The sequence below is a fragment of the Cyrtonyx montezumae genome, unplaced genomic scaffold (assembly GCF_038088225.1).
Source record: "Cyrtonyx montezumae isolate F1298 unplaced genomic scaffold, pur_monq_1.0 scaffold_23, whole genome shotgun sequence".
In the NCBI taxonomy this organism is placed as follows: Eukaryota; Metazoa; Chordata; class Aves; order Galliformes; family Odontophoridae; genus Cyrtonyx; species Cyrtonyx montezumae.
In genome coordinates this window covers 10,684,558-10,704,265 of record NW_027071970.1, presented here as the reverse complement: position 1 = coordinate 10,704,265, position 19,708 = coordinate 10,684,558, and the positions used below count along the sequence as shown (strand labels likewise).

The 19,708-nt window shown below is 49.2% G+C and overlaps 2 protein-coding genes across 2 annotated transcripts; one reads left to right on the top strand and one right to left on the bottom strand.

Annotated features, from left to right (window-relative positions):
• Positions 1-489: 489 nt before the first annotated feature.
• TMEM120B (transmembrane protein 120B) lies at positions 490-10,997 on the bottom strand. Its single transcript, XM_065739206.1, has 12 exons — positions 10,882-10,997; positions 8,810-8,928; positions 7,491-7,607; positions 6,484-6,543; positions 6,177-6,272; positions 5,104-5,193; positions 3,586-3,651; positions 2,760-2,821; positions 2,372-2,464; positions 1,878-1,942; positions 1,661-1,729; positions 490-1,282 (listed from the first exon to the last, which is right to left on the bottom strand). The coding sequence occupies exons 1-12, from the start codon at positions 10,948-10,950 to the stop codon at positions 1,169-1,171; spliced, it is 1,020 nt and encodes a 339-aa protein (XP_065595278.1). The 5' UTR covers positions 10,951-10,997; the 3' UTR covers positions 490-1,168.
• Positions 10,998-13,195: 2,198 nt separating this feature from the next.
• On the top strand, positions 13,196-18,846 carry MORN3 (MORN repeat containing 3). Its single transcript, XM_065738682.1, has 5 exons — positions 13,196-13,372; positions 13,656-13,810; positions 15,355-15,550; positions 16,867-17,051; positions 18,755-18,846. Exons 1-5 carry the CDS (start codon positions 13,228-13,230, stop codon positions 18,824-18,826), a joined length of 753 nt encoding a protein of 250 aa, XP_065594754.1. The 5' UTR covers positions 13,196-13,227; the 3' UTR covers positions 18,827-18,846.
• The last annotated feature ends 862 nt before the right edge of the window (positions 18,847-19,708 follow it).

Here is a 19,708-nt window from a genome sequence, read left to right as displayed (position 1 = left end):
CCAAAGCCATTTCTCCAGTTGAGGCCTTGTGCAGTCTCAAAGGAAGCCTGCACAGCTGAGAAGCACACCGCATACAGCAGCTCACAGCACTGCAGCTCAGGAGGTGCAGATGTTAAAGGACTTGAACAAGCTTATTCAGCTGAGTAAGTTTAAGAAGCACAAGGAGTTAAGCAGGATGGGAGCCTCTTTGTTCTCAGCCATCCTTCTGAACAAGTGTTTACATTCCCTGAACAACTGGTATCTAATGAAAATATTTAACACTTCTGCTTAGCCTGTCTTCACTTCTCAGAACAGCACTGCAGCAGAAGGACAAAAAAACCTTCTACGAAACAGCCACCATCCAAAAGAAATGAAAATAGGACCTGAAGTGTAACTGCACATATTGCCACTGATCAAGAGCACTTTCAGGAAAAGCTGTGTCTCAAAAGACAACCCAAAGGGCAGTGTGGTTGTAACTAAAAAGGGACTGAACCAGCTGCATGTTGTATGGTTTATTTTAAATCTTTTCCAGGCTTGGACAGATTACCTGATCCCTCTGAAAGAGGGCTAGCAGAATTCCCTGCCATTTAGCAACTTGTTTTGCTTGCTTGTTTTTAAGAAGATTTCTCTTCTTAATAGCTTCTTAGAAAGTGTACATAGCAGCAGTATGGTACAAAGATGGGCATGTTCTCACAGTACACACAGGTTAGTATTGCCACTGAAAATGCCTTAAACAAATGCTTTTTAAAACAGCATTCAGTCTGTATTACTGATCAACCTGGAGTGTTCATAAAGCTTTGCAAAATTCAATAGTAGAGTTTAAATAATAAAACTGAAAAGTGTTAAATATCATTCCAGGACTGGAATTACAGTAGATCCCACATTCTCCCAGTGCTGGCTTTTTGCCTAGCAGGTGCATGCTGCTATATATACAGAAAAACCCAATGCAAACACGTTTGGTATTAAATATACATAAATAGCAAGACTGCAGACTGGAGAGCCATGCTTGCATAATGCTGAGTCTGTGCTGGAAGAGTCCACATCCTTCACCAAACACGGGACAGATGTGTTCTTCAAAGTCCGTTCACAACGTAGCAGCAGTGAAGGAGGCTCTGTCCAACACGGAGTGCCTGCTGTGCACACAGGGACAGCGAGCTCCAAAGTTGGCACCCAGCACCCCCTGGAGGGTTCACAGTTTCTTCATTTTGTCTTTATTCTTCTGCAGCTTAGCGTGCACCACTTTGAGAGTAGTGAGGAAGTTCCCAAGGAAGAGCAGCAGAAATGTGAAAGCCAGCACACAAACCTGAGGGGGAAGTTGAGTGTTAAGGGTCAGATGCCTTGGGGCAGCATTACTACTTCTGCCAACTTTAAACTAGCTGCAGTGGGGTCTGGTTGGCAAGTTCAGAGATCTGCCAGCACATCAGAAAAGAAGACAGGAGGCAAATTATGCATCTACAATTCTAGTTCTGTGAGTTAACTGGGAAGCCCATTTGGATCACCATCAGCAGCAATGTTACAGCACTGTTTGTTTAGGAACTTACTGCCATTTAGCATTGTTGGACTTTCACAGACAGTAAAATCAAATGGTTAAATCTAGATAGCCAAATGTCTTTGAGGATGTGGTTAAAACATTCCTCTTCCCCTCTGCTGTGGGTTTTTTCAAAGCAGAACCAACACTCACCTGCCATTCTTTGCACTCCTTATGCCTGGACAATCCAAAAAGTGTGATTGCATTGTACAGCTGCCAGAACTAAGAAGAAAAAGATCATTACTACCAAAAATTTGAAAATACTTGCCAGATGCTGCTTTGGATCACATCTATGTAACTGCAAGAAGCACAGCACCACCACCCTCCCCAGGCCACACAGCACCCTAGGGAATGGGACAGCACGACTTACATGTCCAAAGAACAAGAAGGGAAGGAGAAATGTCAGCCCCCGCCACATCCAGGACTGAAAGCCTTCTGGAAAAGGTTAACAGGGAAAAAAGAGTTAGCATAGATAAGAGAGGGGTGTAGCTGCATTTCATCCCACCAGGATCATACTATAAGAACTATTCTTGTCCTGTTCAGTAATAACCAGTTAGGTTAAAATAAAGTCTTGAAGGTGTGGTAATGGGAGGAGGGTGAAGATGGAGATGAATACCTCCATCTTAATGCTCTCAAGAGCTGATGGAGACCAGAGCCCTCCATTTCCAAGCCACAGGACTCAAGGAAGAAGATAGAAGCCTTACTTCCATTCCTGCCTTTGTCCTAGAAGTGTCAGGACAGGGGTAACAGCTGTGCAGAGCTCTCTTTCTGAAGCCACAAAGCCACCCCTGTGTCACTGCCTTTAAAACCTGCCCCATCTGCCTGGTCAAAGTTTTGCAAACAAAGTATTGCAGGCAGCCTCACCTACTGTAAGGTCCAGGTGGTTTCTCTCTCCCAAAGCACGGAGCCTATAAAGGCAGCCCCTTTGATAGTAATACTGTAGGAACTGAACACAACCTGAAGAAATAGAGAAAGCATTACTGACATGTTTAGAATCCTTCTGAATAGCCAATGCAAGCTATATAGATGATCTTGTAGGTCCTTTCCAACCTTATGAACCTATTTCAATAATGTTTAATCCAGAAGCACTCTATTATTGTTTAGACTTGCTCACTGTATACCTGTAGTTGTATGATACTGTTTATAGAGGTACAGTTTAAGATTCTAGCATTTAACAAATGGAAGTGTTCTTTTCTAAGCATGCAACACAGAATCTTTTATCTCATGAAACATCAAGATAAGATATACTCACTCTGAAATATTGAAAATGCTAAAAATTGACTGCGAAACATTTGATACATGAGTCCATCTGGCCTGAAAGCAAAAAACCAGAAGAAATAAATATATTTGATAAAAAGTATACAATAAAGTGCCCTTCCCTTGTCAGCCAAGGAACCCATTAGTAAATGAAATAAGCGTCTGATAGCCAGCCCAATCCACCCCATCTGGGAGTCCAGAAAGTGTGCTACAGGCACACATCACCACCTGTCACATCCTGCCCATCCTTTACACCACTCTGGGTGGTAGGAGATGGTCTGACTGCTTGGGCTGCCCCCTCTCATTGATTTGCCTGTTGCAGTTTCCTCCAGATACGAATCAAAGCCATTCAGCTGTGTCTGCATCACAAATCTAAACCACAGAGCAGCAGTGTTTGTGTTCCTTTATCTTAACTGTAGTTCAGGGTATGTGAACTTTTGCTCCAGCCCCGTATGATCTCCTTAGAGATTCAGCAACAAAAAGCATGCTGCTTTAAAACCAATTATTAACTGATCAGTTCATCTCAAAGTTGAAGTGGGTCACATAGACACCACGCACAGTGCACTGCCATGTAGTCTGACCAACACCATCATCTGTTGGAATGTGAATTGCATTGTTTGCTTCACACCTGGTTTAGGTACTGGGTTATAAGGCAGAATTCATTCTAAAAGCAAAGTGCTGCTTGTTTTCTCACTTTGATTGGACAAGTTTGATTCCTTTCTACATGCCTGTGCGGCCACAGCGATGTGATCACACCGGATTAATGTGCTCAGATGATGCTAACACTTGGAAGCACCTTGAACAGGGCAGGGCAAACTCACCATGTTAGCATCACTCCAGACAGGAATGTGGAGACATAGTGATGAGACACCCACCAGCCTTTGATCCTGAACAGGAGAAATAAGACAGTTAGATGAAAAATATAAACGTTAACAACTTAAGTCTGGCTTTAAAGACAAAAACTGATCCTGACTGGATCATGGATAAACAGATGGCCTAGCTCAAACAAAAAGTCGTCCTGGTGGCAAAGGAGTTTCTGAGAAATCACCAAGAAAAGGCCAAAGCAGTTCACGCTGCCCATGTGCTCCCTGCAGTGATGGCCCCCAGAAAGCCCACCCCCTGGTACACCCCTGGTTTTGTTTCTCTCCCCAGCACTAAACCATAAGAGCAGCACGCAGACGAGTGCTGGGCAGGAGCTGAAAGGCACCATCTCAGCTCCATGACTGGGTTACGAATCTGGGATGGCTGGAGTGAGGCACAGGACTGAGGCTCATCCTGAGCACGAGGTATTGCAGCAACTAACACGCAACTAACACACAAGGGTTTTTTTGGCCCACATCCCCTTGCTTATTTGCATGGCACAGAAAAAAAGTTTCCAAGTCCTCTGTTAAGTTGCTGTTTCTCTTCAGACATGAATGCTGCAGAAAGCTCAGAATATTACAGTGCAATGGGAAAAAGCTGTAGTGAGGCAGGATCAGGAAGATAGGCAAGCAGCCAGGCAGAGGAGTGCCCAAGCCCCTCAACAGCTGCACGTGAGGCTGTGCAACTTGCAACTAAACCATGTAGAATTCTTGGGGGGAAAGGGTGAAAATCTCCTTCCAGCATTCTCCTGCTCTAATCTCTAATAATGCTCAGAATGCACTTGGTAACCCCATACACTGCACGAGTGGCAAACTGAGTGCCAAAATCCAACAGGAATAGGACTGACCATTTAGATAAAAGAGTAATTTAGGATACTCTTACTTAACATATCATAAAGAAATGAGGGCTTGAACAGAGGATCATCTTTCAGTTTACTTCTCCCAGCACTCAGCTATTTATACAGTTATCTACTCCTAACCACCAGCTTTCCTTTAACACAGCTGTAATTAGTCAAATGCTTCAGGACACGCCACAGTGACCCGCAGGCAGCCGTGCTCACTGCACATCATAAAGCACTGATTTGGCTCCTTTTTCTCATGAAAGGATGAGGGTATGCCAGGGCACACACAGGCAGTACAACAGAGAAGAAAAGGCACAAAGTCAGTGAATTGGTCACTCCACTGAAAACAAACCGAAATCCCAAATCACACCAACAGCTAACCCACAGCCCTCAGAAACATCCAGTACTTTGAACAAAGAAATCATGGACTTGCAGAAACTGTATCTTCTCTCCTCTCTGCCCTAACCTCAGATGGCCACACTGCAAGAAACTGGGGAGGGGGACAACACAACCTACAGAGGAATCAGCATCTTGGATTTGCTGGGATTCAGTGCCAAACTGAATCAGCTTTCCTTGCTCGCTTTTTTCTTTTAAGGACATTTCATGCCTTAAATAGTTTCTGCAGGTGGCACAGTACCTTGATCCATTGCTAATGAGAATGCTTTCCCGTATCGTCAGCGTGCAGTAATACCACACTAACAGAAAGTTAAACACTTCATCCGTCACCCTGATAAAAAAAAAAATACAAAAAGAGCACAGTAATGGGAAAGCTTATTAGTTATAAAAACACATCTCAAAAATCCCTATTTTTCCTGTCGGGATGAAAACATGCCCAAGTGAGACCACTGACACAAAGCATCTCTAATCCACGTGCAGAGCTGTATGTATCAGCAGCACTTCCCTGCTCAGTCCTTTACTCTGGAAGTGCCCTATGATATAACCCTGCAGATCTGGAGCTGATAAGCAGGTACACGGAGACATTAATTCCATCTGAAGGAGAGAAAGCACCATGGAAGCACCAGATGATCCAATTTAGACAGGCATTTCCAGGCTAATTCAATGAGGATGAGATCTATATCAATCCAATCGACTAAAAGAACTGAAGCACATTACACTGTCAGACTAAACGAGTTTTTATTTTGCCATCTGCAGCCCCCTCCAGTGCCATGGGGATCTGAGGCAGCCTCTGCACATGACAGCATCAATCCTTAGTACGAGGCCTTAATGGAAGGGTCTAACTAAAACACCTTGCTGGTTATTAAGGAAAACTGAACAGGGGACACTCGCTGGTACATTGTCACGACCTAGACATTACATTTTAGATCTGACTGTTTGATGAAAATGCTCTTTGGTGTGGCATTTGCACAGTGCTGACACCGATCCAGGACAACTTACAAACAAAACAAACTTCTCTTTTCGAAGCACAGTGCAACAACAGAAAAACAACTGATTGTGCTGGACTTTGTGTCAGCCATAAACTCCTACAATACTGAACAAGAAAAAGGAATTAGCCAAAATCCATGTCCTGCCTGCTCTGAAGAACAGCAAAGATGATCTCCTGCAGGGGAAGCACAGCTATTCAAAGCTTAAACATTGCCAAAGCCTGTCTCCCACTATCTTGGGCCATTAGTTCAAATCAGTTAGCTTCTAATCTACAACATTTTTATTCAAAATACTTGGTCAAAACAAAAAAAAAAAATGCAGTCTTACCTGTAGTGAAGAATAAACCTGCAGGCCACGGCCCCCAGTAACAAGATAATTGTGAGATAAAGTTTGAACTTTTCATACTCGTCTTTGTAGGCAAACCTGGAATGTAAAAAGCACAGAACAGGAAACATCACACATCAGTGGACGTACACAGATACTTTACTGTGGCTTCATTTTTTTCAAAGCAGATACAATCCACAAGTCAAATCAAACAAGAAGTCAGATGTAAAAGAAAACCATTCCTGTCTGTGGACTTCAGCGCATACCCACTGCTAGCCCCAGGTGCACAGGCATGGAGGCACTCACTCACTTTGCTTGGTTACTCAGGAGGGTTACATTCACGTTTCCCAGCACCAGATTTAAGTACAAACTGGAAGACAAAAAACAATGACAGGCCCACATAAGCCCATTTACTATGAACACCACAGGCTAACACATCAGAGCTTAAGATACTGTTTTATCTGTGCAAACCACATTCTGCTGTAGGTTTTTAAATGAGAGCAAACCAAAGATACAGACTGCAGAAGAGGATTGAAATGCAGGAAGTTCAGTCAGCACTTCCAAGAAGGAAGAGGAAGGCTTTATTTTCTGGTCTCTCTTCTGTGCTACACCAAAGGGTGAGATGTCAGAAACCAAAAGTAGACAATATGGAGAAATTAGAAGTCAAGCTTCCAGCAGATCATTCCACCTGCAATGCTGCGGCCACTTTTCACAGCTCCTTGACTTCATGTCACTTCCCCACTCCAGACCATTTCTATCCAAAAAGTGCAGCTTGCTGTACACACACAGAAAATGCAGACTTGGGAAGGAGAAAGCAAACAAATCAAGGGTAGAAATGAAATCGCTTGGCTCAGTTTACTCAGCATCAGCATCTCCTGACCGCCAGGGCTGCACAGCCCTTGACAACTGAACCAAATCTGTCCTAGCAACCCCAGTTGAAGCAAAGTACAGATTTCAAGTCAGTTGAAAGCACTATTTGGAAAGAAGAAAACTACATAGGAAGAAGGAAAATTCCAATACTGATTTAGCCTTTAAAAAACTACCACAGAGTGCAATTCACTATTTCATAGCAAAGTCTTCATCTCTTGGCAGTGCAGTTTTATTTTATCAAGAAAACCTGTCTGTGCCTACACAGTACGTTCACATACACATCCAGCTAATGAACTCTGCATACAACTGACACAGCAGCTCAGCAAGAGATCTATGACTAATGCAGTTTCACATGCATTTCTTCAGTACACACATTATCCTTTGGGAGGAACGCCGCTTAAAAATCAGCTTTCCTACAGCACATGCCTCTCCTGGCAAAGCACATACCCGTTTTTCTTTGGCAAGTAGGCTTCCATGTCGAAGAAGGCATTTTGCCTCTCTTTGATCTGGGTGCTGATCTGCTCTATAAGAGCAAATTCTTCAGGAGTAGCTCTGGGCTTGCATCTGTAAAAACACAGAAACAAAACCTTCCTTTCTGTTTTTGTCTCCTTTTATATAAAGGATAGCAACTTTGTCATAAAACGCGTGCTGTTTGAAAGCTAACATACACCACGGAGCAGCTCCCTCTTGTCCAGTTATTTATCACCTGCTTTATGTCACTGTAGGTTATTTCAACCAGCAGGTTTACAAACCAGCTTCTTTCGCCCCAGCTCCCTGACAGGACTCTGTACCTCTTCCAATTGAGCAGTTTCGTAGGAGCTCCTTCCACCTTGGGAAGTTTGTATATGTCTCAGGCACTGCCCTTCCAGCATCCAAACTGATCTGTGCTCCCTTGCCTCTACCAAGACCCCATGAACTTCTCACAAAAGACAAAAGCTCACTGTACAGCCTTTAAAAACAACACAAAAAATGACCTCATGCACCCTCCAGAGCCACCAGTGAAAGCATGTCAAACTCATTTAGGCTGAAAGGTCGATGCAGCCTGAATAATCAATGGTAGCTTGGACAGAGGACAGTGAGGTGGGGAAGGGCCCTCTGGTTCATTTTTCTTGCTGCTTTCCCTCTGCTGAAACTGGATATTTTAGGGCAGGGAGCATAGTGGGGCAGCACTAAGTGGGAGGAGGGCCCTGTGTCACCCTACTTGGCACCACTGCTGCTCCTCCTGCAGAGAAGGGATCTGTAAGCCACACATGCAGCAACCAGCTCTCCAAAACCCACAAACTGACTGCCTGCAGACACCACCACCATGCACAGTGCAAAAAAAAAGACTACAGAGAGCAGAGGCATCACGGTGCATCCCTGAGAGCCCTCCTGTGGACCCCAAATTAGCCCTAAGAGGGATGAGATGCAATGGCTGTTTAGAAGCCTCGGCCAGGCCCAACCCTGCGAGAGGTTTTCATTGATGCTGCAGCTATTCAAGCAGAAGGTACTTCAGGTTGTAACCAAAAAACACAACTGATGATTTATTGGCAAACTGCAGTGTTACCAATTCATGTAAAACAGAGCAGTGGGGTTAGCGACCAACACTGCCTGGGATCTGCACACAAGGAATTCAGCAAGCAGCCAGGGACTCAAGATTACATGGAGCAAAACCACCACCGTGATGCAGACTACATACTAAACTGCTGAAAATCCAAACGTTTCTGCTGTTTGGGAAGCAGAAACATCCCATCCCTGCCTCCTCCACCCTTCAGACCTCCTGTTACCGTTGCAGGCTGTGCTTGAGGTCCCTCAGTGTCTTCTTCTGCCGGTGTATGGAGCTGCTGCAGGCTGTCTGCAAGCTGGTGACTTCCTCCAGTTTCTGCCTGTAAACTTTGTGTGTTTCCTACAGGGAGAGAAGAGAGGTTTGATAGGAAGAGCCCTTCTGGGTGTTACGCATTGTACTTGGTCCTCACATTTGAGAGAAGCAAGCCTGGTGTTTAGGAGCCAACAGACACCTGAGGAGGGGGGGTTCCTGTGCTGCCCCATTACAGGCAGAAAACCAAGGGGGCAAAAGCAAACCAGCTTAAACAGACACTAACAAAATTCCTACAAAAGGAAGAGCATCTTCTCTCCATTCACTTCATTTTCTCTTTCTAACAAGCCTTCACCACCAGGGACATCCTTGCTCCTAGCACACCTCGTAACAAAGTCCTCATTCTCTGGTTTGATCCCAAATCATCCTCACTAAACATATGGAGAAACTGCAGGAACTCTGATCTCCCAGCCAGGATAAACCTTGGGAAAAAAAAGAGGAAAGGAGTTGAGGGCCCAAGGGGAAACCAGAACCAGAACCCCAGCATTCAGACAAGGCTCCTGGCCACCACGGCCACCCCAAGCCCTACCACCTTCTGCTCCAGCACAGCTGCACTGGTGATCCAAGCCCCGGCTCAACCAGCAAAAGGAAGGATGCAACAGGCTCAGGAGGTACTGGATCCTGTGTTCAACCCACTTGGAGATAGCAGCAATGTGCACAAGGGCTCGGTTAAGCAAATACAGCTGACGTGGATTTCACACCACAGACAAACCCATACAGGTTCAGCCCCTGGCTGGGCATGCTGCAGTTTGCTTCGGGACCCTCTGCAGGGCAGACTCATTACTGCCATGTGGAAGTTCGACATTAGCTCTGGTCTAAGGAGAAAAATAAATGTAAAAACTATAGAATATATAACGTGGCTGTAACAACTCAGAAGGTGGAGTTTGTGGACTCAGTGTTGAGGCAGTGCAGGGGTTAAATGGCTTTTTGCTTCATCTCCTAGCACACCTCTGGTAACAGCCACAAAAAATTACCACCGGTCTTCCTGAAGCATAAAAGCAGTGCTAAGACCACGCCAAACAGATCTATGCTCTTCTGTTCATTATATACAGGAGGGATATAACCCCACTATCCCACCTGAAGACCTTAATAACCAAACAAACCGTGGCTGGGGACCTCAGTGGGAACCACCACTGGTTCAGGTTTTGCTGTGAGCCTCGCTGGGTTGCACAGTAGCTCATTCTGGACATCGTGCAACGGCGTATTTTCTAAGGCTGGCTGAAAGGGGAACGAGGTTACTTTTTTGTTCACCAAAAAAGCACCGAAGCATTTATTGCAAATGCAAACACGGCCATTGAGAGCTGGGAAACCAGTCGGATAAGGACTTGAAGCGGCACGAATACCCAGGAGAACAGAGCATTCGCTAGTGAAGTTACAGGAGCAGTGGTTGCACGAAAAGGGGACGTGCAGGCGCAGCCCAGGAGCGCTGCCTTCCTGCGAACAGATGCAGACGCACGCCGGCCGGCTTTGACCACGGCTCGGCAGTAAGCGTGCACGGAAAAACAAAGGCCCCACGCACCACGGGAAAGAGGCATTTCTGCCCCAAAGCGGAGGGCCGAGGTCCTGCTCTGCTGCAAGGGAAGGCGGGCGGCAGGCCACGCGGTCACCGCGCGCGGGGCAGAGCAGCGGTGCACGGAGAGCGGGAACAGACGCGGATGCTGAAATAAGGACAGGAGCTCGAGAGCCGGGCTCCGGAACGCGCGTGGGCCGCTCGCAGCTCGCGATGCTCCGCGCTGCCGCAAAGAGCCGGGTCCGCCGGAGCCGCGAGGGCGCTCGGAGGGCTGGGACACTCCGCCGGGAGAAGAAGGGCCGAGGGAGCGCGGCCGGCCCGGCCCGGAGCACGGACGGCTTCGGGAGCACCGCAGCGCGGAGGGGCGGGCGGTTCGGGGGCAAACGATGCTACCCGCCCGCGCGTGACGCCGGAGCGCGGGGATCTTTCCGTCGGCCCTCGGAGGGACGCGGCATCCCCGGGCCCCTCCTCACCTGCAGCTGCCGGAACTCCTCCTCCAGCTCCCGCCACTCTCCGCAGCACCGCTCCGGTTGCGCGCTCATAGCGCGGGGCGAAGCGCTGCGCCGCGGGAACCGGAGCGCCGCGAACCCGCGGCCCGGCGCGGCCACGTGCGCCGCTGACGTCATCGCGCGGGGCGGGGCGCGCCGGCTCGCGACGCGCGCCCCCGTGAGGTCGCGGCCGCGCGCGGCCGTTCGCTGCGTCCTCGCGCGGTCAGGTGGAGGAGCCGGGGGTCGCGCATCCTGACGCGTTAGGCCTCCGCCATCAGCTCTCACTAAAGATGAGGGCTCCGCTGCCGTACTGCGGTCTGCGCGGCGTGGGTCCTCAGCGCTGGGTGACGGCTGTGATCGAGTGCCACGTCGCAGTGGTGTCACAGCTACTTAAGCACACACCGTCAACTGTAAATCCGCAGCGAGACAAAGCCTGGGGCGAGGCTATCCGGTCGGCGTCAGCTGTGGTAGCTCTCATAAACATCGCGCTTTGTATGGATATGCAAATGCTTCAGCACCTGAGCTCACCTGCACGCCTCACCTGACACTGCCGGGGGGTCAAAGCTGCACGGTTTTTTTTACCTTGAGAGAGCTGTTCGCATCCACCAGGGGCAAAGAGATGGAAAGAAACGCGTTCCTGCAAGGCTGACTTCTAAGCAGCAGCAGCCAGTGCAACTTCGGCCTCAGCATCTCCTAAACCCGGTTCACAATAACTCTTAAAAACATCCGTGGGGAAAAGCTCGGAGTGCTGCACCCACTCTGCATTCATCTGCCCAAACCCAGCGCACATCTGGAGCCAGGACCCTCCCACCTCCCCCTCCTGGTTCTAAACTGAATGTAGCAGCAGTCCAACACACATCTGAGCATCCTGCCTTCACAGCGTGCTGTTGTCACATTCTTCACCTTTAAGGAATTTCAGCATAGGTTTCTCTAAATGTTGGGGTTTTTTTTCCCCTCTATTTATTCTACAAAGTTCCCAGAATAAACTTAAATTATTGCCTCTGGAGCTGCCGGTTGGTGTGTACATTTCTCTCTGGTGATTCCCTCAGCTTTGTGAGAGCAAACTGAGCTCGGAGCAGCTGTCTCTTAAGGCAGGAATGATTTGCTTCAGATGCGGTAGAGCACCGAGGTCTCGAGGTTACTTTGCTTGAAAATAAACAAGCAAACTTGTCCAAGTTGGGAAACCAATCCAACTGACAAATTCCCAGTGAACCGCAGTGCAATGCAGTGCCCGAATCGCTGAGGATTACAAATCCTTGTCCGGAAGGTGTCCGTAACGGCAGGCTGTCGCTGTGGGGCTGCAGTCAGCGTTTTTCCCTTCTCCCCGCCGGGTTTCTGCCGTTCCCCCGTCCCCTGCAGCCCCGTGCCTTCTCCGTGCTGATCGCGTCCCTGGCGATCCTCGGGCTCTGCACAAAACCAGACCGCGTTTCACGAGTGTGCATGAGCACCTTCCTCTCCTTAACTAACGAGAAATACACCTCTCGTTCCGTCTCCGCAGCTCTCCGCCGTACCTACAGGCGGCTGTCTCCGTGCCCCAGGGCTCCGGGCTGTGCTCCCAGCTCCCATCGCGCCGCCGGGGTTGCTATGACGACGCGGTGATGCCCCCGCCCGCCCCCAGCGCGGCTTGCAGGTTGGTGCCCGGGGCCGGGGAGCACGAGCGCGTGTCCGGCCTCGGGAGCGCGCACCGCTCGGGCTCTCGTGCAGCGCTGTCCGCTCTGCTCGCTTCCCACTGCCGCTGCCCGGGGGTTCAGGGATCACCGCGGACACCGAAATGCCGTTTTTGTTCGCAGCGAGAGACGCTAAGTGATCTTTGAACGACCGAGTGGGTGGCTGAAGGTGGGCGTTAACTCTGTTTGCTAAGGTGCTCGATTTATCTGAGATCCTAGATTTGACTCCCTGGCAGTGAGAGATTTCCTAAAATGTCAGCGATTTTGTTTGTTTGCTTCAACGAGTGCTCCCTCCTGACGTGGAGCCGGCAGAGGAGCAGCGTTAGGAAGGAGTTGCTGAGTCCCTGCCGTGCCAGGACAGGTCTGACCTCCCCTTGGGTCCCAAAGTCCTCTCGCAGGTACACAGACCCACCCTGCTGAAGCTCATTTAGCATTTCCTAACGTGCTACCAGCCTTTTTTCAGACAGAGCCATTCTGTACATAGGCATTTTTAGGTGCTTTCTGTTTGCCATATCTTTATGTGTAAATCAAACCCGGACCTCAATTACTGGCTCAGGTGCATATGAAAGTGCAGCTTACAAACAGACCGTTCTACCAGTAGCTGCCTTTGGAATTTCTCCCTGATTTATTTCTGACAATCATTTGTTTTCCAGCCGAGAACACAATGCCCATTGTAAAACACCCCAGGGCTGCAGAGCCTCTCTGGCATGAATGGGACAGGAAAGCACAGAAATGCGGCTTGAGACACACAGTCTATGGCATAAATGGGGATCAGTATACTGGAGAATGGCTGGACAACCTGAAACATGGTAAGATCCTTCGCTTGGAGTAAAAGCAGCAGTGTAGGTGTCCTTATGGAGGTTCACTGTATGGGGCAGTCAGTCTGAGGTTGGTGTGTTTGTCCACGTACAGCAGCGTGTGCTGAATACACTGCCGTGCAAAAACGTGTTCAGACACATTTCTGAGAGCTGCTGAGGAGCTGCTGAGTGCACTCAGCTGCAGGGCTGGAGCGGAGACGTGCAGGCTGCGGGTGCTGCAGACAGCTCCTCCCCATCGTGATCACCTCCGTGCAATTCCTGTTCACTGAACCAGGCAGAGGCATCCAGCGCTGGAAGCGCAGCGGGGCGATTTACAACGGCGACTGGAAGCGTGGGAAGCGGGATGGGTACGGCTCGTACAGCGCTCCGGACCCCGTGACCAGGGAGTACCAGGTGTACGAAGGATGGTGGAGAAAGGACAAGAGATGTGTAAGTGAGATTTCCTGCGTCTGCCTTGAAACACTGAACAGTCATTTAAAATGCTGATTTTTTTTTTCTCACCTGGCACCGGTCCCCCAGATGGGAGGTCCAAAAGGCTGTGGGGGAAATGAGTTTGTGCAGCAAAATGAAAAGAGCTCTTGTGTCGAAGCCCTTTCCTGGAGGGAGAGCCATCTCCCCGCCCTCCTCAGCCTTCAGGACTGGGTTTGCTTTAAACTTTGGCTTGTCCCTCCAGGAAGCTCCGGGGTGCCATTGTCACCCTGCAGTGCCTTCAGGCACTGAGCCCCCACTGCCAGGTGGGTCAGGCTGTGTGTCCGTACGGGAGCACGTCCTGACCCCAGCACTTGCATGCTTGCAGTGGCAGGAGGAACTTGTCCACAGAGCGTGCACTGCAAGCGCTGCGAGAAGAGCCAGCTTAGGAGCACTGTGCTGCAAGTTTTACAGCACATTAAGCACAAAATATGAGTTATTTTGGGAATTAAGCTCATCACATAAATCACCAGCTTTTCTACAGGAAGCACAACGAGGAAGTCATCTGCTAAAAACAACTGCAGTCCTATGAGCAAAATCCTTTTAGGGCTTTCTGATCTGCCAGTGGAAACCTTGTGTTTGCCTTCGGGTCCTCTCCCAAGTTAAATTCATGGCCTCCTATGCTTCTCATGGGTGTGCAGCTCTCCAGCTGCAGCCTCCTTGCAGGACCTCCTTCCCTCATTCCCTGGGAATGTCTTTTGTCTGAGCTCTGACAAAACATTCACAATGCCATCCCAACAACAATATCTGGATTGATTTCTTCTTCTACAAAATCCCCCCCTTTGCATCCCAGAACCTTGATGGAATTAGTGCTGTGAAGAATCAGGTACTTACAGAACTGTCCTTTTTTTCCCCAAGGTAAATCATTGCTTTCTTCCTATGGGAAAACTCATTTCTAACACGTAAATGTTTCTCAGTAGTACTGTGCCCCACTGTAGGGGGTCTGTAACCTGGCCACCACAGACATGAGGTGAACACCTCCCTGAGGTTTCCAGCTCACACACACTTAATGGACTTCGTTTAGAAGTTCACTGACCACCAGCAACAAGCTGAGAGATGGTCTGAGGAGCAAGAGCTGTTTGTGTTTATGGACGGAGCAGATGCAAAGTCCATTGTTAGTGGCTCTGGAGATTGTTGGTCTGCCCAGGGCCGGGCAGGGGCTGCCAGCCTGGGGTGCTGCAGACTGCAGGAGACATCAGCACTGTCAGAGACATCACGTCCCCCTGGGAGAGGCATATCACCCAGGTCATGTGTCCCCAGGTTTGTATACCAGTAGAACCTGCTTTCAGCTAAATATTAGCAGCAGTCGTGCCAAAAACAATACACTGAGATACAGACCTGAGATTCTGTTATGGGAATATGATAATCAGCCAATAAAATCCCATAGCATCACCTCTCTCATCTCCTGCAACACGCAAACGGAAGTTGAGCTGGGCTGCCATCAGCTGTATCTAACGGCAATAAACAGAGGAGCAGCATATCAAGAGATCAACGCCTTTTGATAGAGGGGCTCCTCAGGGACCGCCTCTGCTGCCGTGCAGGGCTACGGGATGATGTTCTACGCCAGCGGGGAGAGCTACGAGGGCGAGTGGAGCAGCGGGCTGAGGAGCGGCTGGGGACGGATGTACTACAGAGACGGCTCCATCTACGAGGGGCAGTGGGCGGCAGACCGGCCGGACGGGCAGGGGATGCTGTACCTGCGTAAGTACCCGCGGTAGCTGCGTGAAACACACCGAGAGGTGACGGTCCCTTCCCCCAGGAGGATCGTGGTGCTGCTTGCCCCTGTGGTGGGGCAGAGGCTGCTGCCCTGCCTGCTGCCTCTCTCGGGGCTCTGGGCTGAAGGCAGCAGTCTGGGCAAGGGCAGGCACGCGATGCTTAAGGCCACACACATGGAAGCTTGCTTTGAGTGTGGTTTACATTTAAATGAGATGGTTAGGGTTAGAGATAATACATTGTTGGGTCAGAGAAGAACAAATCGCTGTTTTCAAGGCAGGCATGTCGCCAGGCATGCTTTCTAGCTACTGCATACCACAGAGTCAGTTTTCCAGTACATTACAAACAACAGGGTTGTGGGGTTTTTTTCTTTTTCTTTTTTTTTCTGGGCTCATTCCATCCCCTCTTGTGCTTCTGACACAGTCTCACACTGAGAGAGCGCAAGGGTTCATCAGTACACGATCCCTTCCCAGATATCACACTCGAGTGTATTGCAGATTGGAAATGTTGGGTGCAATCCCATCATAAAATAGAAATCTGGATTCTTTTCTCCTCTTATTTTGGTAGTGATTCAACATTTTCCCCCAGAGCTAAGAATCCCAGTCCTTTGCAGTACAAAACACCGATTCCAGGAATGTTTGAAGATCATCACCACAGGTCATTATTATTAACCTCCTCATTTTTCTTGGGGACAATCTCAAGGCTAAGCAAAGCAGCCAGGAGGAGCAAGCTTGACCCCCCCTCTGCACACTGTGTACATGTCTGTGCTTTCTCTGCTGGCTGTAAACCCATTTTGGATCAGTGGCTCATCCTGATGACACCAATGCACGCTCTCAGGGGCAACTCATTCGTCTGTACCACTTTGCTCCCATCCCAGTCATCCTTGCTGTTAAAACCAGACACCTCTGAGCTTAGCAGCTGCTCGAGGGCCTGCTGCCCCAGGCAGAGCCCGGGACCCCACGGAGCTGGATTCCTTCTGGTTAAAATTAGCCAGAGTGATTATTTCATACCCGTAAGCTGAACACATTCAGTCTGACCGCTGGAAGCGCGCCCACGTGCCGGCAGGGCTGAAAGAAAAGAGATCTCCAGCGGAGGTCACAATGAGCTGCAGCTCGGATTGAACCACTGTGCCTGGCAGGGGGAGCTCAGCGCAGAGCAGAGCAGTGCAGCAGCAGGCAGCGCAGCCCCGGGATCCTCCGGTGACGTGAGCAATGAATGGGCACATCAGGGTGCTGCAGCCTTTGTACGTAGCTTCTTGATGAACGCATGCAAACGTCATGGTCTGCTCGTGTCTTTGATTGCAGCAAATAATAATAGGTACGAAGGAGGTTGGAAGGATGGAAAGAAGCATGGTCCAGGCAGATTCTTCTACTTTGATAAGGGACAATTGCTTGAAGGCATCTGGGTGACAGATGTACCAAAATGTGGGACCATGATCGACTTGAGCAGAGATGAAGCTCCTGCCCCTACTCCGTATCCAATCCCAAAGGTAATTGCTTGGAAATGCTGGTTTTGCTAATGATGTTTACACCAACAGCACTCGGTAGAGTTCACGGTGCCTGTCTGGGCCATGCTTTCTCTTTAAGCAGTCTCTCTCAGGTCTGTGCTCTCCCGGTTAGAGGCAACCTGGACGTCCCACAGGGCCAAGCAGCTCGGTGGCACGAGGCCCCACTGGAGCCTGGGACTTGCCTGCACTTCCACTCCACAACCACGTGGAGCTCTGACCCAGCACAAAGGAGATACAGACAACAGCCACAGAGACAACAGTGGGGTCTGTGTCAAAACCAAATGGTTTCTCTCAGCCCAGCAGCTAAGGCTGACCAGACCTCACCAAAGCAGCTGAGCCCCAGTGCCAGCTCTCTTCCCCAGCACCTGGCAGTGCCCACACCAGTGTCCCTGCTGCCCCATTCCCTTGGGAGCAGCTGAACAAGCAAGAGCTTTGCTGAGGGCTGACCAGCAACAATCGATGGCTTCAGCCTGGCACGTACAGCTGCTTTCTTCCAGTGATGCAGAGAACAGAGCCCTCACAGCCAGTGAAGTTCTTGACCTTCCTCTGCTCCTAATTTCTTCCACATCTGCTTTCTATAGTAAGGTCCTCTTCAACATTTGTGACGGGCCGTTCCTCCCCCAGGTTTGAGGCACTCTCACACAGCACAGGGTAATAAAAACCAAACACCAGAGAAAAGCAGCCCCGATTTTACACAAAGAGCAGCACTTCTGTAACCAAAAATCTTTACCCTGCATGGTTTGTCCAAGGTCACCCAGAGAGGGCAGGCCCCTCCAGCAGCTCAGCCCAGAGCACAGGGCGAGTTTTATTGCTGCTAAGGGAGGATGCTCGGGTCCTGCAGCTTGATTAACTCCCCTGAAGACCAAATTATGACCCAGTTTTCCCTGTTTTTATGAACTAAATGAAAGCATCAGCTCTCACCGCCGTTATTGTGCTTTCAGCTGGGAGAGATTTATTGATCTGCAAATAGGAATGAAGAAACATAAAAAGAGAAAAATTGACTGCAGGTTTCCATAAACCGTTTGTCAAATGACCATCAGTAGCAGCGTTAGGGGACACTCAGCCTTCTGTCCTTCCAAGGTGTGCAAGGAAAATGAGAACAGGAGGACGTGTTTGAGAGGGCCTCAGCTGTGCTGGGGGAAGGACAACGCGGCCTCGGAGCAGCAGCTGCCATAGTTACTGCAGCCAGGGCTTCGTAAGGCTCAGGGAAACAAGGACCCCGTCTGCTGGGGAGGACACACACACAAAGCCCCCAGCATGTGTGGGGAGATAAAGCAAGCGAGAGCAAGATGACAAGCTCCTGGCACAGCTTCAGTGCGGCCCTGTGTTATCTGCATGCTCCCCTCCTGAAGGCAGGGACTCACGTCACTTACTGATGCTCAGTTGCACATTACTCACTGTCTGAAACTGCAGGCTGAGACCAAAGCCAGTTTTGCCCAGGAACGTGTTTTTGTTGAAGGAGAATCAATGCAGCACTCCACGCTGAGCTATGCGAGGGGACAAATGGGGGTTCAGAGTGTAATGGAATTAAAGCACAGCCGTGTTTCTGAATTAGGGACTGAGAGGTCGTGGTGTGAACTGCAGCCCTGCTGCAGGGGAGATGCTCTGCTGACGTTAATCGATACCTACAAACTTTACACCTCTTTAATTACACTGCATAATTGGTTTCCATTTTTTTTATTTAGATTGAACTAGCTGATCCTGATGGCGTTTTAGCAGAGGCCCAAGCCATGTTTGTTGACAGCCAAAGCGAGTAACAGGATGCTGAAGGAAAGAAGATGCACGAACACCATCTTGGGCTCCTCACGCACTGCAGTGTCATCCTGTGTCAGCCTCACCTGCCCCCCACAACTGCCCCTGTGCAGCCAGCTTCGATTCAGGTCCCCTCCCACCCACCTTAAACACACTGAGCAACGAGCAAATAAAACCCATTCAACACCAATAAAATGTGCTGGGGATGCAGTGACTCTCGGCCCAGCTCCTGGCTCCTCCTCTTGGCAGCGATGAGGTTGTGGCTGACTGCTGAGAATCACTGCAGGACAGCGTGGGGTTAGTTCACCTCATCCCAACCACGTCTTCATCACAGCTGCGTGGTCCCTTTTCACAGCAGCTGGAAGATAACCTACTCAGAAACCCCGGGAGGGTGAGCACAGCACAGGCAAACAGAGGCAACAGAGAGAAAATAAGTGTTTTTAGGCATCTAGGCAACAATCAGCAACAGCTGAGTATCTTTTATTTCATTATCTGAAGTTACTTTATATCTAAATAATTGATATACAATAACTGACATTGAAAATTCTTGAGGTAAACGTGAAATACCGTTAGTATAAATAGAGAATAAAAACCAAACTGAAGTGCACTCAACCTCTGGAGCTGTGGGGGGGCTGCTCACTGCCTCTGGCACAGTTACAGCACTGTGTCCAAGGCACAACGTTCAGGACCACTTCCACAGCTGGAAAATGAGAGAAACACTCCTGATATCAGAGATCAAAGTGCAGAAGACAGTCGGTGCAGTGGCTGTAGCTAAAAGCTCCAGTAGGTTAGAATCCACTGGCTTGAGAAAGTTACAAAAATAAGCTTGTAATTCTGTATTTCCTAAACAAAACACTTTCCTCTCACTTCATAAAAGATCCACAAGA